Source organism: Carya illinoinensis, chromosome 6 (genome assembly GCF_018687715.1).
Source record: "Carya illinoinensis cultivar Pawnee chromosome 6, C.illinoinensisPawnee_v1, whole genome shotgun sequence".
Lineage (NCBI taxonomy): Eukaryota > Viridiplantae > Streptophyta > Magnoliopsida > Fagales > Juglandaceae > Carya > Carya illinoinensis.
The window spans coordinates 26468572-26489643 of record NC_056757.1 but is presented as its reverse complement, the minus strand read 5'-3'; the positions used below and the strand labels follow the sequence as shown (position 1 = coordinate 26489643).

The window sequence follows — 21072 nt, the reverse complement described above, 5'->3', positions numbered from 1 at the left end:
AATTAATTCCACAGAAGTTTTTCAAAAGAAAAAGTACATGCGACGTTATCACTTATCATGTGACAATTGTCCAAGATGGTTGTTCACTTCGTCTGTTTATTTAAAGATGATTGTTACAACTAGAAAGGATTAAATAAAACTAATTTTATAAATTGAAGTGATTTTATGTGATTTATTAGATCTATTTTACAATAAAAATATTATTATACTTACGAAAATTCGGTACCAAATGGATACCGAATAGTGTAAATTATCTTTTCATTTTTCCTCTTTTTTATTTACACATTTTTTTTAATCATTTTAACTATGTTTAAAAAAATTATAAAATTTATAAAACTATTATAAAATATTTTTTAATCATTAAATAAAAATAAAATAATAAAATAAAAACACAATTCGGTAGAAATTTTCAGTTAAATTTTTTTGTGAGAACAGTATTTATTTTATAATAAAAGTAATTTTACAATTTGACAAACTATATCAAGTGACATCAATTTATAGAATTATTTTTATGCAATTATTTTATGGTTAGAATATTTCCATCTGCTCAAACTGATCACTACGTCATATGCTTATATATATATATATATATAGTTGACATGAGAGAGATCATGGATTAAAATTTTCTAGAATTTGCATGTGTTTGAACTTTAAAACCTAAACTGAAAGAGATAAACATATAAAATGGATTCCACCTTATTAAGGAATTCATTCAATTGTTCAGCTCAACTGAACAGGCAATAATAATTAGGTAGGCATTGATGTTCTTAAATTAATCCAAAATTTGAAGTTTTTAAGAAAAGTTCAAATTTTAATTATAAAATTCGAAGGCCATATTAATGTGAATTATAATAAAAACCAAATTTATATATCTTTAATTTTATCAAAATATAGTATAGTTGAGGATTTTCTAAAGGGAAGAAATTTATGATATAGAGATATTAGAGATAATGTTCACATATTCATGTACATCGATCGTATATATGTTGGACCATAATTGCTGCATTATTAATTTTTGGCAACGATGTTTTTTGTCGATATTAAATTTTGGCCGAATTTCGTCATTTGAACATTTTGTACAAGAAATATTATCTATCATTATCTTCTTAATTAATAAAGTGATTTAAAAATCTCGTATTATTTTTAAGTTATATATCAATAAATAATATATAATAATAAAACTAAAAAAATTAAAAGGATGATAATTAAAGATCAATTTTTAGATTAATTTCAATCAAGTATATAAAATTTAAAAATTACGTACTACAGATAAAAAGAAATTACAAAAAAATAAATTCACAACTAAATTAACTTAACGTAATGTGTTAAATTTATGTTATTCTAAAAGTAACTTTAAAATATGATATATTGTATCACATCACGTTAATTTATAGGTTTATTTTTATATAATTTTTTTATAATTAAAGTATTTCTCGTAAAATCTTTGTATAATAATAGGCCGCCATAAAGTAAAAAACGAACCAAATCAACGAGTCTTACGTGTTTGTAGTGGCTGCTCATCCGCAGATTTATCTCTTTGCTCAGAATTAATACAACTCGCCCCCCTTGATCCGAATGATCTGTTATGAGCTAAATATATTGCAGACAGATTTATTTATTAATTAAAATTATTTTTTTCTCTCTCTCTCTGGCTTTGCATTTCGATCAAGACTCTCCTATATGTATACATTCTGGGTTTAATTAAAAACTTGGAGAAGGAAGCTTAGAGAAAGAATGGAATCCACAACATTATCATCGTTTTCATTTTCCTCGAGTACCGTAGGAGATTCGGTACAACTGGACGCGAATCTAACCCTCGGTGATAGGCTTAAGGTTTTCAAGACCTCTGGCTTCGATCCCGATGCCTATGTCACCTCCAAATGCCAGACCATGAATGAAAAGGTCTCTCTCTCTCTCTCCCCTTTTGATCAGAACAGGGAGTAATTAACTTGGTTTCTCCGTTAGTTTAAATATATTAATTGCATATTAGGGTTCCTCAATTAATGCTTATTTTAATAGTTATCCCATGAAGAAAACAACCCTGGAAATATAGGGCTTTGCTACATACAATCGACAGATGCAGTCGACGTGCAGTCGGCTGTACGGAATGAATAAAAAAAATTATAAAAAAATTATTTTATATTTAGGGGTACCTACATGAATTATAAAAAGTTATAAAAATAATTTTTTTTTCATATAGGTCCCGTATTAATTTTTTTTTTACAGCCGACTGCATCTGCCGACTGCAAAAAGTATTTCTCGGAAACATATATCTAAGAAAATCAGAAATATTCTAAATGAAAATTATCAGAAGAGCTTGTAGGCCAGTACAGCTTGTAAGTTTTCTAGATCTTAATTAAGATATTGTTACCATCGCGTAATTTTTTTAAAAAAATAAATAAATATAAAATTTACATAAAAATGTAATATTTTAACAGTAAATTATTATTATTATTTTTTAAAACGATTATAAGATATTTACGTATTTTATAATTGCATGTAACGTTACACTAAAATATATAAGTTGCATATCAAACTAGGGTACGAGCTTCTAGGTAGAGGCCTACCAAAGAATATCCAAACTACACGTAAAAAGAATTCAAATGAATGAAAAGATAATAACCCTTGATACATGGTACTACAACGTCCAACGTTAATACATACATATTTCTAGTAGCGGCACTGTTTACATCGATCCTTGTAAAGCCGTACGAGCCAGCGAGATGCCTCCATTAATCCCATGCACTTCCCTCTCGTTTTTACGTACACTGATCCAAGCAAGGTGAAAAAGTAGCAAATTACATCCTCGCCCGCTCAAGTTAATATAATAAGTTGAACCACGTACGAGTGGAACCAAACCAGAAAACAGCAAGTTCTTGTCCCTATATGATAACCAGAAACCAGCTGCAACAACACCATTGTAATTATTAATTAAGTAGCAGTAGCTAGCATCAAACAAGGAATCGCTAATTCATAGTACTGATCAGAAGAGCAATGGTAATGTAGCAGTACGTAAGAGCTCGACCCCTCACAACAGAAATAGGAAATTCCAAAAGACACAGAGAGACATGCACACCATTCTTCCACAAATTAGAACAAAGTAGAATAGGTTTAGGAATGAAGAACCTTCTCGATTGGCAGGGGTGTCAGAAAATGAGTTTCATGTATTTGCAATTTTGGGAGGCTCGAGTCCTCCAGCATACGCGTGACTCCGCGCGCTCCTACTCCAAAAAGATTCACCAAGAATTTATTAGCCACCTTTTTTGTTGGGTTTGTGGGCACCTACCTAGCTCTCATAGATCAGCTGGTTTTAGTTCTCACGCAAAACATAATACAAGCAGGAGCAAGAACGCTGAACACAATCATGTGAAGGAATTAATAGAAATAATTTGTTCCTTTAATATGTTCTTCCCAGAATAGTCATGGGCATCAAGCAAATTATGGAATATAATAGAGTAGATCATAGTAATGTGGAAGGTTAATTATTATGTGTTTTCACACGGTTAACAGTTCCACGTTTGACAGGAGATAAGGCACTTGTGCTCTTACCTTGTCGATCTGAAGAAGGCATCTGCCGAGGAAATGCGTAGAAGTGTCTATGCTAATTATCCAGCCTTCATCCGGTGAGGATCATCCTTTCCAATTATATATCTGTTTTAAACCTTCTGTACAATTAAAGACATAACACCTATGCTCAACAACATTTAATGTTGCCTGTTAATATGCGAGAATTAGTCCCAAAATTTAGTACTTGTTGTGTCTATAATTAGTCTCTTAATTGCAGAAAAAATTGGAACAAAATTATTAAACGTTTTAATCCAAATTCTTAAAGGTCTCTTGAGTACTTTGAACTGCAAAAAGATCAAAACTAAGAGTTTGAAGTAACTCATAGGAATATCATGGCTGCAGTTCTTATAAAGATATCTCTACCTTTCAAACGGCATGCTTGTAATCAAAAGTCATGATTTATTTCTCAAATGATCCACATTCATTCATGGTTGGTGAATATAATATCTGTGTTGTTATCATTTGCAGCGTATCAAGGGAGATTTCAAATCTGGAGGGTCAGCTCCTCTCGATGAGAAATCTCCTGTCTACACAGGCTGCCCTTGTTCATGGTTTAGCTGAGGGAGTTCAAAAAGATTCCTTGTCTGCTGGTCCTGAAGATTCAACTGCAGAGGAAGTATTGTACGAGAATAAGGAACTTTCCAAGATAGAAAATTGGTTACTAGAATTTTTGGACACGCTTGAAGTCCTGTTGGCTGAGAGAAGAGTGGATGAATCGTTGGCAGCATTGGAGGAAGCGGAAAGTATAGCAGAAGAAGCCAAAAGGAGGCAAACATTGAGCCAGACCAATCTGCTATTGCTGCAGAATGCCATCACCGAACAGAGACAAAAACTAGCCGAGCAACTTGAAGAGACAATCTGCCAACCTTCTACTCGTGGTTCTGTGCTTCGTTCTGCTGTTTTGGCCATGAAAAGACTTGGGGATGGCCCTCGTGCCCATACTTTGCTACTTAACTCTCACTACCGGAAATTGCAGTTTAATATGCAGAGTCTTCGTCCATCAAATGCTTCATATGGAGCAGCATATACAGTTATACTCTCTCAGCTTGTTTTTTCCACCATTGCACAAGCAGCGAGCGATTCATTGTCACTTTTTGGAGAGGATTCTGCATATGCTTCTGAGCTTGTAACTTGGGCTGTCAGAGAAGCTGAGGCTTTTGGTCTTCTTCTCAAGAGGCATGTTCTGGACTCCTCAGCGGCTTCTGGGGGCTTTAGAGTTGCTGCCGAGTGTGTTCATGCATGCTTGGCTCACTGTTCTTTGTTAGAAGCTCGTGGATTGGCCCTTTCTCCCGTCCTGTGGAGACTCTTTAGGCCCTGCGTTGAACAGGCATTAAACACCAACTTAAAAAGAATTGAACAGAGCAGTGCTGCACTTGCTGCCGCGGATGATTGGTCGCTTGCGTTTCCAGCTGCTGGTATGCGTCTGGGCTCAACTACATCTCTCGGTAGTATGAATGCATCCCAGCCAAAGCTTTCAGTCAGTGCTCAGAGATTCAATTTAATGGTCCAGGTGATTGTTCCTTGCAAGAAGAGCCGCTTTATACGTTGTAAATATGTGTTGGGGAAGGGGAGAAAGATTGAAATTTCTTTCAATTTTTTGAGCTAAAACACTTTCTATAATTTGGAGAGACATGGACACAACATTGCAAACTTCATTACATTATATACCATTCGTAGGAGATATGAACCTCAATATTAAATACAGTAAGGTCTACATGCTATGTTTATCACTTTTCAAATTGTAAAAAGTATTTGGGTCAAAAAATTGTTCTATATCCTGTGTTTTCATTGCAAAATTGATAAACTTGAATAAGTGTTTACAATGCTGAAATCAGGAATTTATAGAGGATGTGGAACCCCTTGAGAGCTTGCAGTTGGATGGTCCAGCGTTGGAAGGGGTTTTACAAGTTTTCAGCTCCTATGTCAACTTGTTAATAAATGCGTTACCGAGCTCAATGGACGACGACGAGAACCCTGAAGGTTTTGGGAAAAAAATTGTTAGGATGGCAGAGACTGAAGCCCAACAGATAGCGTTGCTAGCAAATGCATCGTTGCTGGCAGATGAGCTTATCCCGCGTGCTGTCATGAAGCTTTTGCAGTTGCAGAAGACAAACAGAGTCGAGGAGCCCCCTAGAAAATCTGCGGACAGGCAAAGCCGTCTTCCGGAGCAAAGGGAATGCAAGAGAAGGCTTCAGCGCTCCGTTGATCGCCTGCGAGACAGCTTCTGCCGACAGCACGCCCTTGAAATAATCTTCACAGAAGATGGTGACACTAGTCTCAGTGCACATATGTACATAAATATGGACGTTGCTGCAGATCATGAGCCTGAATGGTTTCCGTCTCCAATTTTTCAGGTAATTGGTCTGAGTTTCGGAATTGTCGTATCTTATTCGAGATGTCATATATTGCTTGCTTTTGGTCTGTCAGGTTATTGAGGATGACAAATTTTAAGACGAGCAATAACATTTCTCTCTTCAATATGATTGATTGCAGTCTGATTTAAGTTGCAGTTGGTCTGCATTGAATATGGAATCCATCATTCTAATTTATATTAAGACAGTTTTTTTTTTCTGGCTATGCATGCCTTGGGGTAGACCAATTCTATTTATCAAGATCCTATGAATCACCATTAACTCTATTAATTCTATCAGGAACTTTTTGCGAAACTCTCACGGATGGCAGGCATTGCAACAGATATGTTTGTGGGAAGGGAAAGGTTTGCTACTGTTCTATTAATGAGACTCACAGAGACTGTGATCCTTTGGCTTTCTGATGACCAAACGTTTTGGGGAGAGATAGAGGAGGGGCCAAAGCCTTTAGGTCCTCTTGGCCTTCAACAGGTACATTTTGACATGCCCCTCTCCCCACCACGAAAAAACAACATGAATCCCTATTTATTATCTCTCATTTGTAAATTTATTTCTGGTAAGCAAATGATATCTTATGCATTAATTATTGTCTGATTTCTGTGCAGTTGTATTTGGATATGGAGTTTGTGATACTCTTTACATCCCAAGGCCGCTACTTATCTCGCCATCTGCATCAAGTTATCAAGAACATTATATCCAGAGCTATAGATGCAGTTTCTGCCACTGGTTTGGATCCTTACAGGTACATCTAATTGGGAGAACAAGGACAATATGCAAAAGTATAATAAATGAGAGACAAAAAAGTGTTGAAGTTCTTTAGACTATGGAAAGAATATTGAACCTCGCCTGGTTTTCTTGCTTGATTTTGGCATATAATTAAGCTAGATATCTGCTTATCTTCTAAATCATTATGTATAAATGTCCTGATTAATTAAGTTCTTAATAATCTCTCATATACCTTGTTAAACTTTTTTCACAGTGTATTGCCAGAGGATGACTGGTTTGCTGAAGTTGCTCAAATAGCAATAAAAATGTTGAACGACAAAGCCAACTTTGGTAATATAGATCGAGATGTGACTAGCCCCACAGCATCTGTATCAGGAAAGTCTATATCATCAGTCTTATCTCATGGGAGTAACTAGAGACTCTCGGCCATTCGGGATTCGCGCTCACCACCAGAAGAAAATAAGGTCCTAGATCTCCATTTAGTGTGAAATATGATATATTTTAGTCATTCATGTTTTGTTGACAATTGATATGATCAAAATATCTCGTGCTTTATACTGAATAAATACTACCCATCTTGCTTAAAATGTAGTGGATTCCTATCCGTTCTGAAATCTAGCCTGTGTCACTCTGCCTTGTGATTTAATTAATGAATTGCCTATGATCTCTGAGACTCCCTGCTTTTTAAGGTGTATCTAATATAGAATAAATGAATGTGATGTGTACTGGAATCAAGTCATTGGAAAGAGGATCCACTTCTAAGTGAAGAAATAAATCCATCTTTCCAATATATTTTACATGCTGATTATTCTGTCTTTTTGTTGTCCAACACTGTTAGTTTGATCATCTCTACTAATTTTTTGCTCAGCCATGTTACCAATTACCAGCTCACGTTACTTCAGTAAAAACAAATTGAATTCCAGCTCGTTTTCACACTCGCATGAGCATTTGTATTTCCTAGCTGTCAAGAAAAAAGAATTGCTGGTTGTTCCTTGTGGCCTTTTATTATAGAACAACTTGCCTGGCTGGGGAATACTGGACATATAACAATTCACAACCTAGCCTTTTTTATGAATTAAAATGGGTAGGAAGGAAACTGTAGGTGACCTCAACCATAGCAGCGTACGTCCTGCTTGCTAGGAACAGGAGTGGCCAAGACAGTAGAAATCGAAGGCGCTCTCTTAAGTCGAGTTTGTGCCATAGTAGAGATTAGAGATTCCAACCCAACCAAAGAATTCAATGAGTCTTTAGATGCCTAATACTAGTCTAAGATAAATCCGAATTCAGATTCAAACCCAGGAACTTAGCACATACCAAAGACTATCGAGCCACCACCCTCGATGGTAATCACAAACCTAGCCATTGGTTCTGGATTTTATAGTCCATCGTGGCTGATTCTCTACATCAATGTCTCTGGAAGGTGTACTGCCTTGTCTCTCCATTCAAGTGTTATGTAGAGTACAATAATGTTAGCAAAACTATTTGGATATTCTTCTATGTACCTAACACGTTACCAGTGCAGAAATAAAAACCCATAAATTTCGATGCATGAAGACATTCTTGGATTTTTCTTCCGCTAGCATCCAAGGCTGGATTGCCAGCCTTTTCCTTGAGCTGCACCAGCCGACTATTCTAAAATTTCACCCCAAATTTATGTAGAGAAAACAAAAAAGGATGGCAACGGACACACCTTAACATTTATATTTTTTTTATCATGATGTGCATGGAAAGCGTGCGCTTTTTCAACTTAAACAACGCTGATAACTGCAAGATCCTTCTTGAAATTCAAAATATAAATATACGTCTATCTGTCATTAGATTGCCATAAAAAAGGAAAGGAACCCTCTGGTGTCCGATGATAGAAGTTTTATAAGTACATCAAGTTCGAAACCAGTTGTATTATTATACTGTTATAGGAACGTGGAACTTGTCAAACTGGATTTTTAAGGGAGATGACAATGTGATTTTATTGTTGCTTTTGCATTTAATTAGCTGGATGCTGTCGGTAGACCTATTTTGAGGTGTAAAAATTAGAGCCTTATACTGCACTAACCTTCTTGGAAGAGGAGATTTGGATCCTCTGAAAATTACAGAAGAACCGAGGATTTGTTTAATCATTTTAGAACTATTGGGGGGAATGATTTCTGCTATTACTCTGTGCCAAATCTGCTTGTCTTTTATCGTTTTGGCTCCTTTAATCATAACCAAGGACGACATGATTTAGACAAAAAGATGCTTTTTCAGGAATTCAATCTGTAAAGGAAAAAGGAGAGTTTTAAAAAGAAAAGGCAATATAGTGAGTGATCTTTGACCCACTGTTGTCTTCTTTCTTGGCTTTAGTCCCTAGACTGGATTTCAAGTTTCTAAATCCAACACATTTTCTAAACTCCTGTTGAAATCAGATAAATACCAGTGAGAAACATTGAAGAGCTTCATCCATATGTTTGGACAAGATGTCCCCTCGGTTGCTATGGTTTGTCTTCGTGCTGATCAGTATTGCAGCATTTGTGGAAGGAAACAGAAGTATTGGTGAACGATGCAGCCCCAATGACCTGGGAGGTCTAAACAGTTTCAAGGCTGGAATTCAAATGGACACATCTGGGCGACTAGAGAGGTGGGTTGGTCACAGCTGCTGCAAGTGGGAAGGTATTGTCTGTGATAATACAACCGGCAGGGTAACAGAACTCCATCTTCCGGGATTCATTTCCAGTAATGAATTCTTATTCCAGTCCCAGATGACAGGCAGCTTATCTCCTTCAATAACACTTCTCACATCTCTTGAAGTCATTGATCTTGGTGGACTAACTGGGCTAACAGGAAATATCCCACCATCGATCGGTTTTCACATCCCAAAGCTCCGAAAGCTCTATCTCTATGGCAACAATCTAACTGGTGCTATACCAGAGAGCATTGGTAAGCTGTCAAAACTTGAAGAACTTGTCCTCCATGAAAATAGATTATCCGAGTCCCTCCCTCCATGCCTAGGAAGGCTAAAAAATCTGAGAATTCTGCTTCTATATTCGAACCAATTTTTTGGGATTATACCTGATTCATTCAAAAATTTGACAAATTTGGTAAAGTTAGATCTTCATGGCAATTCACTGACTGGTCAAATTCCTGATAGAATCAGTCAGTTGCAGGTTTTGGAGGAGCTAGATCTTTCCAACAATCTCTTAAGTGGGAAAATCCCCTCGTCGTTAACTAACTTAACTGCCATTTCAGTTATGTACTTAGACACCAACTATCTTGAGGGAGCAATCCCATTTCCATCAAGTTCAGGCGAAATGCCTTCTCTTGGCTTTCTAAGGCTGCATAATAATCTTCTAACTGGAAAGATACCTCCCAGCTTTGGATTTCTGGTCTCCCTCCAAAGAGTTTCTCTGGCAAATAACAACCTTGGTGGATCCATTCCCCCTACTTTGGGGAACTTACTAGCTTTGACAGAGCTATATCTTGGTGGCAACCGGTTATCTGGCCAAATACCAAAATCATTCAGTAAACTTTCTCAGCTTATTGTCTTAAATATTTCTCATAATTTGATTCAAGGACCATTGCCCCATGAGATGTCATCCCTCCAAAATCTTCAGATACTTGATCTTTCCATCAACCGTATAAACCTCTCCACCATCCCACAGTGGCTGGCAGAATTGCCATCTCTTTCTCGAATCTTCTTGGCAGGATGTGGAATCCAAGGAAAAATCCCTGAGTTCTTGCAGACTACTCCGAGTCCAATTCAGGAACTGGATTTATCAGCCAACCATCTCACCGGAACCATTCCGGCATGGCTTGGGAGTCTCAGTCAGCTCTACCTATTGAACCTTTCCAGGAACTCACTTGTGTCAAATATCCCTGACTCAATTACACGCTTGCATGATTTGGGTGTGCTTGATCTCCACTCAAATAAGTTAACAGGCACCATAAACCAGGTTTTCGAAATAGGACAGAGGTTTCCTGATGGATCACTAACATATATTGATCTTTCAGATAACAGCTTCACGGGCGGAATTGAGAAGATCGGGACAGGAACGCAGCGTGGGATTCAGTTTCTTAATATATCACATAACTATTTGGTTGGCAGATTACCAAGTACCATAGATAGACTGGCATCCATGCGAAGTTTGGATTTGAGCTACAATATACTGGGTTCAGACTTGCCAGAGGCTCTAGCAGATGTAAGCTTGTTAGAAACACTGAAGCTGCAGGAAAATCACTTCACTGGTAAAATACCGAATGGGTTTTTAAAGTTGAGGAAGCTCAAAGACTTGGATTTATCACATAATCTACTGGTTGGAGAAATTCCCGTGGGTAAACCTCTGATTGACTTTCCTGAGAGCTCCTACTCTGGAAACAAAGGTTTATGTGGGAAGCCTCTTGCTCCCTGTAAGCTCTGAGGTTTGATTTGGATGCTTGGAAACTCAAAATGTAGACAACATGTCATTGTTTCTCAAACTGATTCTAAATATACTCTTCATTTCAGACATCTCTTTGGATGTTTTTGTTCTTAGGATAAATGTAAACCCAAGTTATGCACACCGGTACTGCATCAGGAAAAACTAATAATTTTGCACTTCAAAATATTAATGCTGCCCAGTTTCAATCTGCCGAAAAAGAATCTACTCAAATCGGAAACGTTGGCATCTGCGTACTTCTGGGTTTTAGACCTGTTACAAATTGCAACTGTTAAACCTGTCCTGTGTGCTTCTCACACGGATCACTATATTGTTTCGATATGATTGCAACAATTTCTTGAATTATACTGTCTTTGATTTCTCGGAAAGCAAAATCTGAACATAGCTGTGATAACTACACAGATCCAGCTTCTCTCTCTCCCTCTCCAATTATTTTTGAGTCGGAGAATTTTTTAGAAAGGGCATACAACAATTATCATATCAGTGATCTTAAAAGAACATAATTTTATCATGCTATACACGATGCTCACACCGCACTGCGCGTTAATAGATACAAAACATCTTCCAATTTGCCATTTATGAAAATTGTAACGCATGTGAGTCATTCACAGTTGTTGCCTTCATTTGTTGCAGATGCAAAAGAATATACAAGTTCACACAACAACATGCAGCAGAAATTTCTCAGAAATTAACCTTCGTTAATTTTTAACTGTAAGCCTTATACTGTTAAAAGTACTTGGTTGGAACTATAAATGGGCTATTGATCAATCCCCAGTTGCTGGTAATTCATGTAGTCAATTCCATTTAGCCGTATACAACATAGGACTTGCTCTGGCAACTCTTCAGCTTTGTTTCCCTGTTTTATAATTCATAGATACGTATGGATGAATACAGTTTCTAGAAAGCCAGTATCAAAGCTAGAATAACATTATTAAAATATATATATATATATTTTTCAGCAGGAAAAATCCATGATAGAGGGATAAAAAAAAAAATGACTGGCCTGAATTGTGAGGCCAACATCCAGGATGCAAAGCTTTAGTCTGTCTAGGAATGCCTCAAACCCTTTCCTTGAGATATAACTGAATCTGTGCATATCTATATCAATCTCTAAGTAATTTTCTCCCTATAACCAAAGAAACAAAACATAGAGAAGCTATATGTCAGTATTATTAATCTTCAATTATCCAATATCATTTTGATTTTCTCAAACAGATTTTCGACAGAAACGCACTCCAAACATATAACAAACTGAATAGTATGACATGTATTGAAGCACAAAATCTGGCATACTCAAGAACTGGACTCCTTTTAATCATTAGGTAAAACATGACAGATTTTGTCAAAATAAAAAAGAGATCTCAACATTCTCAGTAATGTATTTTCCACAAAACTAGATCTGAATTTTCTAGGTAGAGATGTTTGGTGATGTGAACTTATATAAGATCAGGGGCATTATGTCGCCTGGGGGCCATTTTTTTAGCTGGTTGGATGCAAACTTACCGCGTAGAACTCATGTTGAGGACGTGAAAGAACAGGTTTTTCATTGTAAGCTTGCATAATTGTACGCTCTGGTGCACTCAAATGAAGATCTTCCATGTTTACGACACGACCTAGTATCTTCAGCCTTTCCCGAAAGTGTACATTTGTATCTAGAGGAAAACCTTTCACCCTTTCAACTTCATCATCTATTAACCTCTGTTTCAAAAAGCAAGGACGTGAAATAAAGGAATCATAAATAATGATACAGATTTCCTTTTATTATAAGTACATGAAATATAATTTGAACATAAAACAGGAAAGATATGCTTTCGGACAGAAAAGCACGACCGGAAAATTGCAATGTGCCTTTTTTTCTTAATAAGCAAACTGACAGTGTGCCTTAAATTAACAGATTACTTTATGAAATTTGGAAACAGTACTCTACAAGAAAATAGATTATTGTGAAAATCAGAGTTTATTTTCTCATTACAAGAAGCAACAAGACTAGAAAGCAAAGTTAACTTATGCTCCATTTTTTTCTAGTAACAGATACTCCAACTTACTCTGATATTTTCTCGAAATTTGGATGGAAGCTCTTTGGAGTAACTGTCAGAAAGTTTAAAGTACAAAACAAAACTCATTCCCTCTCCATCCGTTTCACCCTGAAACAGTGTGGCAGGGTACAATGGAACCTGTAAAATCCACAAAGGCCAGTATCAGAATATATGAAAAAAATAATAATTAAAAACAAATAAACAAACAAGTTGTACAAACAAAAACGACCCTTAAATGGTGAGATTGTTCTAAGAAACTAAAAATTCTTGTTTCTTTGAAAATTTGTTCAACCACAACTGAAAAATAAATAATTAGTTTGTCTAACTCTTGAAGCACAAGCTGGACTGCCTGCAAAGTGCAAAGAATGGTGAAGATCATATTTATAACATCTTCAGGCTCTAGCCCTAAAATGGATAAAAGGGGACGCAAACACATACTGGCATGCTCACAACATAAAGACAAGTGATGAGTAGAACGAAGCTATACCTGTACATTTACAATGAGGATAGGTGGGAGGTCTCCGGAAGAATTAATGACAGGGAGTTCCACGAAACGAGCTAAATGATCTATTTTCCGCTGAGATAAGAACACATCAACACCAAAGGGATAATATGCTGCATTATTAGGAGCAAAATCCTTCTTCTTGTCCCTGCCACATAAAAGCTCAATTTCCCAGTGAAATTGTTAGGCAGACAGATTGCTCTATTAATGAGGGATCCAACTGATAAAAGTCTCTTGCTAAGGCACTGCGAAATTAAGTGCCTGCTTTCTTTAATACAATCACTAGGTCAATATGAAACATATCTACGCAATTATGTGTGTGCATAAACATGCATATAATTTTGCGCATAGTCGCATATGTGAAACAAGTGATCAGAGTCTTACCTAAAATAATTCACACCCCGAACTTTGAAAGTACCAGGCTCAATAGGTGACCAGCTATCAAGCATCTTCTTTTCTATTGGGCAAAATGGTACTTGGGAACCTGCTCTTGGTCTTTGCAGCAGCATTCTTGACGAAACTGAAATCATATTAAGAGAGAACAAGTGAGTGATTATTCTTACAAATGTTTATGCTTCTTTCGGAAGGGCCAAAAATCCTTACAATGTGCTCCTACTGATCATGGCTATATATATGCATATATGTATATGTATGTATACGTGCATCTACATATGCATGTATAACGAACCGCTACCAACATCATTATGATTTATCAAGTGAAAGAAGGAATTGGAATGACAAAAAATCTGTTCAACAAAATAAAACTACTAAGGAAGTACAAAAAAACTGCACCAATAACATTTGGGCCAGTTGGTGCCTCCACCCACCCCTAGTATAGGACAGTGTGGGACATCCGGGGAATCCAATCCCCATGGGCTGCATTCCCACAGTTGCCCAAAATCTTACCCAAGTTTGATGGAGGCACTCATCTTGGCCATTAGACATTGCTGTTTTTGCCGTTAAGAGAACCGAAGTCACTTTCAGAACCATACTTCCTATAGCTAACATGTGTCCATACTCGTATAACCATCGAACTAGTATGTATGATAAACTGCACTCTAACAGAAAACGATAAACTTCACTTGCTCAATTTAAATTATATTCTCCCAATAAAAGGGGTATTTTGCATCCATGTCTATGTTTGTATCTAAATGACATTAACTGTTGAAATTGATTGCTTCAATACTCACATAGAGTGCCATCAATATTGCCGTCCTTCCATTTGAAGGGAAGTTTCAAGGCACCCCTTTTTCTTGAACTTGGTGGACTAGAGCTCATTGAACTTCTCTTTTCAACAGAAGGAACGGTGGATGGAAGACAAGGTAAACAGTTGCTTGGGAGAATCCCACAGTTATACAACATTGCTTCCTCCCTTCCAGAACTTCCATCCATAGATGAGGAGATTTCATTGAGGGACACAGGTTGGTTTGCTTCATTTAAAGTTGAATCACATTTGAATTGTGAATTACCATCATCTGTATTCAAGGCCTGAACATTTGTTGTTCTAGAAACCTCATTAACAGAGTTGCGTAAAGAGTTCCTTGTTGACAAATTCCCTGGTTTCAGCACATGACTGGTGGAGGAGGCTTGATTGACATTATAGTCTCCATGATTGGCATCTCTCACTGATGAAATACTTGATCTGGATACACCGTCAAAGCTACTCAGAGATAAAATATCTGCAGATATCAGTAGTATGCAGAAGTCAGCCATAAACATATCTCGCCTGTCATTAAGAGGATAAGGAAAGAGAATCTCATATGTAAAACCAATTATACATATATACAAAAGCGTACCATCTGGAACACTTTGGTAATCTTCATCACAATCGGACTCAAAAATTGCTACAGGATCAAACCACGCCTCGTCAGTACTTCCTGCTCAAGAATTACATAAAACAGAATCGGGGGAAATGAGCAACGTAAAATTTGAAAATGAGATGCTTAAAAACATTATGTAGCGTATGTTGGAAACTAGGTTGTTATAAGAACAAAGAAAGGATAAGAATAATGAAAGTAACTACATTGAAAATTCTTACTTTATATGATGCCTGGAAAAAAAAAGAAACCAATAGTTTTTTTTTCTCGGGAAGATGTTATAGGATTATGCTCCAATTTTCCAAGTGACTGATGAAGTATTTTATTGGAGCAGTTGAACATCATACAATATATCAGCAGTAGTTGAATAGTCGAAAATGAGAAATGATTATACGAGAGATTTCCTTTTTGTATAAGTGACTATACTAGAGGTTTCCAAGGACTAAAAGTAAATAATAATCATAAGATAGATCTTTCAGGGACTATCACCCACCTATACAAGTGTCATAGGAAAAAATTAGGGAAAGAAAAAACAGAGTAGATTTGAGCGCAGATCCTGAACTAAGGTCTCCATGTTAGACTGAGCTTGAACTTCTTCAAATGGAACAACTCATGTTATTGCAAATGTTTTTCATGTTCCCATAACGTTCCAGAGCCATTCAGAAAGATCTTTCCAAACCTAACCACAGCAAGCAATGCCAACGTTAAGTCCCTCGAGAAGTTCCACTTTTCTAAGTTATGCCCCTCATATTGCTTTCAAACTGAAAAACATTTACATCCTCGGCTATTTACTTGTCAAACAGCCAACATTGACAGCTTTCTTTCCATAATCAGGAACCGCTGTAGGTGTTCAGTAAATAGGACATTCACTCTCATGCCTATCCTTTATAAATATCTAAAATATCAGTAGTTCATCCGCTGCTTGCCCAAAACTATTGGTAACATCTCAATCCACAGTCTCCCATAAAGGCTAGCCATATTGCCATTTGATCCAGATTCATTGAACTTCAGATGCAAAAGGCCAGTTACAGCAGCCACATCTCGCTACAAATATCAATACCCTCTGAAGACTATTTCTGGTTCCTAGCACGCCAACTGAGTGCTGAGATGGACTCTCAAACCATGTTTTACTTTTATCTAACCAAAATGAACTTCAGAACCAAAAAGCCAGTTTCCGAAGTCTGAATCCATCTCTCAGAAGTTATATCTAATGATAGGCACTTCGTGATTAAAAAGACAATTTTTGGTGCTTAGCACATCAACTAGCCCTTACATGGACTCTCAAAAGGCCCTACTAAAATCAACTGCTTAGTAAGGCATATTTGCAAAAATCAGAAGTCATTATGCCAATCTCCCGGTAAACGATAATCTAGGGAAAGGTTATCTATGTTCTCCAGCTGTCAAGAACAATCAAATTCATAAAATTTCCATCCGGATCAATGTTCAATTTAAAATTAAATCTAACCTCCTCCTAATTAACTACATTCTCTTTAATTTCCAAATTAAACAGAAAGCAACTCGAAATTACTCGTGAACTTCATGACCTTATAGATAATTTGCATGTAAAGAACAATGTAGATAACCAAGCTTATTTTGGCAAACTTTTGACTCACAACCCCACAAAAAATATATTGCTCTGTATGCAAAGCACAGCTAATGATTTACGTCCACATTAAACCAGTTTCTTATCACCATCACACAACGCAATTATCGACTAAGTTTTGTAAGATTAGCCACTTTTATGAGACTCCCCCGTACGTACATTTCAGCCTTCTAATCTAAACAGTAAACGAAACCCAACAAAAACCATCCATCACCGAAACCCCTCAAACAAGTCCGTTAAGGAAATCCCATCAATAAATTCAACAAAAACAGAACTTACAATTCAGACAAAATAAAACCTGCTCTCCGTTTCATGTCTTCCATGAAAGATCACTAAAGCAAAAGAGAGAGAACCAGACCTTGGAAAGAGGGGTTGGTGCAAGAGAGATCGGATGTTGGGAGCCTATCAACCTTGTCCGATGATCCTTCGGACAACCGAGAAGGTACTCTTCGTTTCAGCACTCCAGCTCTCCGCCTCCTCCGGGTCTTGTTCTTGGACGACCTCGTTCTCCCCCCCACGCACCCCTGAGGCGTGGATACGCACGCCCCCATGTCTCCCTCTCGTATCAACCACCCCACTCCACTGCAGCCACCACCACCACCACCACCAACATGATATTCGCAAAAAAGAACTAAATAAGCAACAATTTTAGAGAGAGATAGAAAGAGACGCTGAATTCTAGTGAGAGATGGAGTTGAGCCAAAGCAACCATTAACCATTTCCGAACACTTTGCTCAAAATATTTTATTTGAGCTTCAAGGAAAAAATAATTCCTACGTGTAATTGAATCTATTCCTATCAACTCACTTATATTTATTTAATTAATTATGAAAAATATTTTAATCATAGAGATTTTATAAAAATAAAATAATTTTTATTTTAAAATAAATTTAATATATTAATTTATTTTTCCGATTTTTTTTTAATTATAACACTTAAATACGGAATTAATGAATTGAAAGTGGGAATATAGGGGAAGGGAGCAGTGAGTGACGGCAGTTATACATACTTAATACAAAAGGCCGGGCGTGTGAATGTGGGACCCAGGTGGGGGAATGATTGAGACACGTGGCTAAGAGCAGTTGGGGGAACGTGTGGGGGAGTGTGTCAGGCAGAGGTCGTGGAGGGGCAGTAAGTAGGAGGAGTGGCAGTAGCTGAGGATGTTTAACGTCGATGTTTTCGAAGAATTCAAAGGGAGAGAGCGTGCGTGTGTCGTACAATTACAACTCTCATTATCTCTCACATCCATCTATCTATCTATCTATCTGGACAGACACGTTTGCATAAGCAGTCCAAATATTTGTGTCGGATCAAAAAGCTGTACACTTTTTGATTTGATGCATCACAAACAAACAGAGTCGGCCAAATTTCTGATTATTTTTAATAATAATCTCTACAAAAACGAAAATTACAATCAAATCTAATTCTACGTTGGCAATATCTATATATATATATATATATATATACAATTCTTCTATATGCAACCGGATTTGCGGAACCGGTGCGACATCGGCTGACGTGGCGGCTGACGTGTACTGCCACGTCATCTAAAATTTAAATTTAAAAAAAAAAAAAGAAAAAAAAAGAACAAACAAAGCAGAAAAATGAGAGGGAAATCGAAATAGAAGGATTTCAATGTGGCTGAAGCAGAGAGAAGAAAAAGGGCCGAACTTGCTGGAAAATCGCAACCTGAAAGTCGTCGGCGTTGGAGCCCACAGGCTGGTGAGGTCGCCGTCTGTCAGTTGTTAGCCCCATTTCCCTCCAGCCCCAACTTGAATTTAGTTCAACCCGCGACACTAGAAAGCTCGGTAAGTCAGAATGTTCTGGGTTGCAAATATGAATCTTTATTTTTTTTTTTTCTGCTGTATTCTTTCCGTGTAGATCCGTGTAGACAAACCTGGATCCTTATTTAGTCGAACCTGGATCCGTGTAGACGAACCTGGGTTTATCCGTGTAGACGAATCTGGGTTTATCCGTGTAGATCCTTATTTAGTCTTGCTTTTAGACAAACCTGGAGATCAGTCCGTAAGCTAGTAGAGAGTATAAAATAAGGAAAAGTTTATTCTGAGATTCAGTGCAGTTTTTTTTTTTTTTTTTTTTTTTTTTTTTTTTCTTTCTTTTTTTTTTTTTTTTTTTCTGTTGTATTCTTTCCTTTTTGAGAAACCTGATTTAGTCTTGCTATTTGGTTACTACATATTTTTTGGGCTGTAGTAAGGATGTTTACGGGTCTCCAGTTTTCGGGTGTTGATGAAAGTCCTGTTTCAGCTTACGGGAAAGAAATGATAATGCTTATTCCATTCAAAAAGTCTACATCTCTATTTTAATTTTTACAACTACAGCATACATGGATTTGGATGCCATAATAAATTTGGTTCTATGATTAAATTTAAAGTTTTTAATCAGCATGAAAATATGTTAATGGTAGTTGGTTGAATAAATTTTTGGATGAATGCATATTTGCTTCCCATTGTAGTATTAAACCGTGTGGCTTCAAGCCTCTTAACTATATCCAATGATGGTGAAAACAAATTTATAGCTATTTATTTATCTGTCTCATGAGCAATGCCTGAACTGGACGTCTAAGCAAAACAGATTTTCCCCTACATAAATTGCTTTATGAATTAAAATAGAACATGCCACTGATTATTTAGAGATCAAATTCCACGGTGAGTAGGATTAATATTTAGAGATTAAAGAGGGAAAAACAAGTGACAAGCGAGCACAGGGAAAGGGAAAACGCAAGCAGGTGCTGATCCTCTATTTGATTTCTACCTTGTTGATGCTTAATTTTTGTCCTTACTACCTGAAAAATTTTATATCTTATTTTCAGCGAGACGGAGAAGATATATCAGTCGTAGACGTCCGCAAGAATTTATTTGGTGTCGTGCAAGTAATATATTCCATTTAAATTTATATTTGAATTATAAGTTATATTTGAAATTCTGTTTGAACATCGTATTAAGCATTGTTTTAAATTTTGCCTGTGCCGTATAATCAGACTGAGCTTGAAAGCATACCAGCTGCTGACCCCGTAGGTGCCCAACCCGAAGAAAGACTAATGCAAAGCCAAGAAAGTGTACGTGAATCCTAACTTATGGTATGGATGATAATTTTAATACTAAGTTTGACATCATATGGTGTTCATGAATTTTATTGGTCTACAGATGCAATTTGGGTTGGTTGGATCACAACCGCTAGAGGCTATATTGGATGGTTCACAACCACGGGAATGATTCAAATGATTGTCGTGGGTATGCCTTTCCGTGGTTAAACATGTTTAGGGTGTTTTATGTAACAGTTTTAAAGATTAGGGTGTTCTTTGTGGGTTTTAATGAAGGATTTGGCACCAGGCTTAATTCATTTATTTTCCCTGTAGGTTGATCCCGTGGTGTACCAGCTTATATCAAATGTTAATGATGAGTTGGCCTACCAATATTTAAGTCACACAGATGTGAATATTAATCTTGTTGTTGGTGGTATTTTGGGAATATTTATACTTGTTGGTGTAAACATTTAATTTTGCCTTTGAGGATGAGGGGGGAATATTAAAGCAAGTTATTTAATATTGAGGTGGTGAAAATTTTCACCGGCTATTAAGCATCTATTGTGTATTATAACAGCATGTTAAATTCTGGCAATATGACGGTACAGGACGGTACTATGTTGTTGGTGAATTCTGGCAATATGAAAATGGTTTATTTGAAATTGGTGGGTAGGTGGTGACAATTGGAGATGGATGCATGAATCATATGTGGGATTTTATGGCGTTAAATCATTACCAGAATTCTGTTTGATTGAGTCGGTTCTGTTTGAACTTGTCAAAATCATCAAAGTTTTGGTCTATACGGTACTCAGGTTGGATTGGCAACCTGGCCAACGAGAGGCCTCTTTTTTAAATCATCAATATCATTGCAGGGTACACCATTTGTTGGTGTAAAAATACTGATTATTTCGAGTTGCATGCAGTGGGAACAAGTTGCCTGTGCACGTTTTCCCTGTGCCGTATAGATGTTGATTTTAGACTTCAACTTCTGAAAGCACAA

The 21072-nt window shown here is 36.8% G+C and overlaps 3 protein-coding genes and 1 long non-coding RNA gene across 4 annotated transcripts; 3 read left to right on the top strand and 1 right to left on the bottom strand.

Moving 5' to 3' along the window:
* Positions 1 to 1657: 1657 nt before the first annotated feature.
* Positions 1658 to 7308, top strand: LOC122313569 (exocyst complex component EXO84A). The gene is made up of 7 exons (XM_043128680.1): positions 1658 to 1902; positions 3526 to 3623; positions 4036 to 5077; positions 5403 to 5921; positions 6219 to 6407; positions 6542 to 6678; positions 6916 to 7308. The coding sequence occupies exons 1-7, from the start codon at positions 1735 to 1737 to the stop codon at positions 7076 to 7078; spliced, it is 2316 nt and encodes a 771-aa protein (XP_042984614.1). The 5' UTR covers positions 1658 to 1734; the 3' UTR covers positions 7079 to 7308.
* Positions 7309 to 8635: 1327 nt separating this feature from the next.
* On the top strand, positions 8636 to 11142 carry LOC122313570 (LRR receptor-like serine/threonine-protein kinase FLS2). Its single transcript, XM_043128681.1, has 2 exons — positions 8636 to 8958; positions 9065 to 11142. The coding sequence occupies exon 2, from the start codon at positions 9116 to 9118 to the stop codon at positions 11051 to 11053; it is 1938 nt and encodes a 645-aa protein (XP_042984615.1). The 5' UTR covers positions 8636 to 8958; positions 9065 to 9115; the 3' UTR covers positions 11054 to 11142.
* A 476-nt stretch (positions 11143 to 11618) lies between these two features.
* On the bottom strand, positions 11619 to 17763 carry LOC122313571. The gene is made up of 9 exons (XM_043128682.1): positions 17388 to 17763; positions 15406 to 15486; positions 14800 to 15288; positions 13994 to 14129; positions 13595 to 13757; positions 13117 to 13245; positions 12575 to 12769; positions 12075 to 12197; positions 11619 to 11927 (listed from the first exon to the last, which is right to left on the bottom strand). The coding sequence occupies exons 1-9, from the start codon at positions 17746 to 17748 to the stop codon at positions 11829 to 11831; spliced, it is 1776 nt and encodes a 591-aa protein (XP_042984616.1). The 5' UTR covers positions 17749 to 17763; the 3' UTR covers positions 11619 to 11828.
* Positions 17764 to 19848: 2085 nt separating this feature from the next.
* On the top strand, positions 19849 to 20667 carry LOC122313568. The gene is made up of 4 exons (XR_006243430.1): positions 19849 to 19919; positions 20028 to 20105; positions 20194 to 20280; positions 20406 to 20667. It is a non-coding gene; the product is annotated as an uncharacterized LOC122313568 (long non-coding RNA).
* Positions 20668 to 21072: the final 405 nt, after the last annotated feature.

Coding starts and splice junctions, on each gene's coding strand:
- LOC122313569 (XM_043128680.1), top strand. CDS start 1,735: ATGGAATCCACAACATTATCATCGTTTTCATTTTCCTCGAGTACCGTA. Junction 1,903..3,525: donor GCCAGACCATGAATGAAAAG/GTCTCTCTCTCT, acceptor CACGTTTGACAG/GAGATAAGGCACTTGTGCTC. Junction 6,408..6,541: donor GTCCTCTTGGCCTTCAACAG/GTACATTTTGAC, acceptor ATTTCTGTGCAG/TTGTATTTGGATATGGAGTT.
- LOC122313571 (XM_043128682.1), bottom strand. CDS start 17,748: ATGGTTAATGGTTGCTTTGGCTCAACTCCATCTCTCACTAGAATTCAG. Junction 13,758..13,993: donor CGGGGTGTGAATTATTTTAG/GTAAGACTCTGA, acceptor TTTATGTGGCAG/GGACAAGAAGAAGGATTTTG. Junction 11,928..12,074: donor ATGTTGGCCTCACAATTCAG/GCCAGTCATTTT, acceptor ATTATAAAACAG/GGAAACAAAGCTGAAGAGTT.
- LOC122313570 (XM_043128681.1), top strand. CDS start 9,116: ATGTCCCCTCGGTTGCTATGGTTTGTCTTCGTGCTGATCAGTATTGCA.